Below are 2,379 nucleotides of genomic sequence, written 5' to 3'. Positions count from 1 at the left end.
GAGCCGAGTCTGAGCGTTGCTGCGGCCGGGGGCCGGCCCCGAGGGTGCGACCCACCGGGGATGGCTCCGCTGGCCGGGCCACCGCCGCTGTCCCCGCAGTCCCCCTCCTCGCTGGCCGGGGCTGCTCCTTACCTCTGACTTAACCCTCTTTTTGGCTTGACAGCTCTCTCTGCCTCCTGTAGCAAAACCTGTAGCTTTGATCTTTGCAGTGATCCTCTCCATCTTTCCCTCTCCCGGTACTTAGTTCCTCAGCCTCTGCTTTACCTGACCCTGTCTGTTTCCATCCAGGCTGGTAGATCTGCTTGTGTGTGCAAGGGCCGCAGCGTCACTCTGCCGTTACACAGCTGCTCCCTTACTGCCTTAAAACATAATTTAATCTCATACCTTGAAGCCTTTCCTGCTATATTCTAACTTGTTTCTCCAGACACAGGAGTTGCAGAAGTGCTTTAAGAGAGTAAGACACGAGCATGCAGGTATCGAGTTTTTGTTGATGGCTTTGTGGTTTCTAGAGAGCAGAAACGGGGGCACCACTGAGAAGGAGCTGGGGCTGCGTTGTGGTGTCTGCTTGTGGCTGTTGTAACTCTTGATTCTGTTGTTTCTCCTGCGTTTGAGCTTTACCCCAGGCTTTGCTGAGCAGGAAGCCAGCCTGCACGTCTGACAGGCACGTTTGCCGTGTGCTCACTAACTGAATACAGAGCTGATGTGCAAGAAATGTCTAACTGCTGGCAGCCTACGCCACCTTTGCTTCCCCCCTTAATGTTTTAATGTTTGCAGGTTCATGCAGGTGAAGTTTGGTTGTGCCCGGATCCAAAGATACAAGAGGAATAAAAAGCAGCAGCCCAGCTTATGTCCAGCTTATTTTGTGTTGCAATATGAGGAGGACATAGACCAGCTGGTGATCAACGAACTGAACAATGACCACATCCACTTGGACCCGGGGTGTTCCCCAAGCAGGGACACGGCTGTGACAGCGAGCACCGTGGCCACAGAACTGTGTGAGCAGCAGCAGGGTGGGACTGACACGGGACAACCAGCGGGCACCGCTCTGCACTGGACTACTGTGCACCCAGAGGCAGTGAAGGGAGAACCCTCGGCCTCAGCACTCGTCAGGATTGCTGAGGTCATGAAAACCTTCCTGAGGGTGGACGGGGGCTTGCTGGCCTCAGTCAGCGCAGACAGCGACCATGGCCTGGACAGACTCAGCTTCCAGACCAGCAAGATGAAGAGCTCGTTTCTGCGGTTCCCCAAGAGCCTCCTGCTGCACCGGGCGCCGAGCAAGGACGGACACGTTCTCTACGCTTTCCTTGTAGAGAATAAGGAGCAAGTGGGGAAAGTGGTGCACTTGTCGCTGCTGAAGGATGACACGGGCCACAGTGTCAGGGAAATGCTAACTGTCTTTAAGGAGTTCAACCCCGAGTGGCAAAAAGTGCAGGCTGTCTTTGTGGACATCTCCTTCTTTCACAGAGCTGTCCTCCAGGAGCTCTTTCCCTCTGCCCGGGTGCTCCTGTCTGTCTCTCACGCTGTCCGCCTGCTTGAGAAGAACGTGAAAGAAGCGGAGATCTCCTCTTCCCTCAAGCAGAGCCTGATGCTGGCCTTGCAGAAGGCCGCGTGTTCCCCTTCACCTGCCAGCCTGGATGCCTTGTCCCAGCTGGTGAAGCCCGTGGTCAGCCCGGCGCTGTACGACGACCTGCAAGCCAACTGGTTCTCCTGCGAGCCATCATGGTGCACGTATGCGGGGAAGGGTCTGCGCTCCTGCGGCACGCTCTTGGACAGCCTGGACCACCTCATGCACCAAGTAGCTGGTCTCTTCGGCCAGCAGCCGTCCCTGGAGGCGAGCACATTTCATTTTCTGGAGTGTGCAGAGTTCCTTGATGCCGGAGGCTTGGAAAGCCCGAACTGGGGCTTCCTGAGCGCCAAGGAGGACAGTTGGAGCAGCCTCCTGGAGAAGCCTGGCATGCACCCTGGTACTGCGCTAGAACCAGGCCCCGTTTGTGGCTCTCCAGCTCTTGCCAAGCACCTGGGGCCTGCGGAGCAGGCTGCCGCAGCGGGGACGGGCCATGTGCTGGCCATGCTGTGGGTGAGCTGTACAGAGCTGGGCTCCTGGCTGTGCTGGAAGGAGTGGGAGATGGTGCAGAGCTCCACACAGCTGCTGAGCCCCGCGTCGGGCAGCTTCACCGTGCGGCTGCTGGAGGACACGCAGCGGGTGAGCCGGGACGGCCGGAGCTGCAGCTGCTGCTTCCACCGCCGGTACCGGCTGCCCTGCAGGCACGTCCTGGCCGTGCTGCAGGCGCACCGCGGCCGCGTGGAGGAAGCCATGGTGTCCAGGCGCTGGCAGAGGAGGTACCAGCACCTCCCGGCCCCCGGGGATGGGCTCCTGGG

At 58.8% G+C, this 2,379-nt stretch overlaps 2 protein-coding genes across 2 annotated transcripts in view; one reads left to right on the top strand and one right to left on the bottom strand.

Annotated features, from left to right (window-relative positions):
* ACOT8 (acyl-CoA thioesterase 8) overlaps positions 1-222 on the bottom strand; it is a 4,014-nt gene extending 3,792 nt beyond the window's left edge. The window contains exon 1 of the mRNA XM_026862354.1: positions 133-222. Within this exon, the coding sequence (XP_026718155.1) occupies positions 133-222 (90 nt within the window). The remainder of the gene's footprint in view (positions 1-132) is intronic.
* Positions 121-2,379, top strand: part of LOC113487670 (zinc finger SWIM domain-containing protein 3-like) — a 5,666-nt gene continuing 3,407 nt past the window's right edge. The window contains exon 1 of the mRNA XM_026862353.1: positions 121-2,371. Coding sequence (XP_026718154.1) covers positions 779-2,371 — 1,593 coding nt within the window. The 5' untranslated portion in view covers positions 121-778. The remainder of the gene's footprint in view (positions 2,372-2,379) is intronic.

The sequence above is a fragment of the Athene cunicularia genome (genome assembly GCF_003259725.1).
Source record: "Athene cunicularia isolate RWA chromosome 20 unlocalized genomic scaffold, athCun1 chr20_part2, whole genome shotgun sequence".
Lineage (NCBI taxonomy): Eukaryota > Metazoa > Chordata > Aves > Strigiformes > Strigidae > Athene > Athene cunicularia.
Note: the sequence above shows the minus strand (reverse complement) of the source record. Positions and strands in the feature narration are given on the sequence as shown.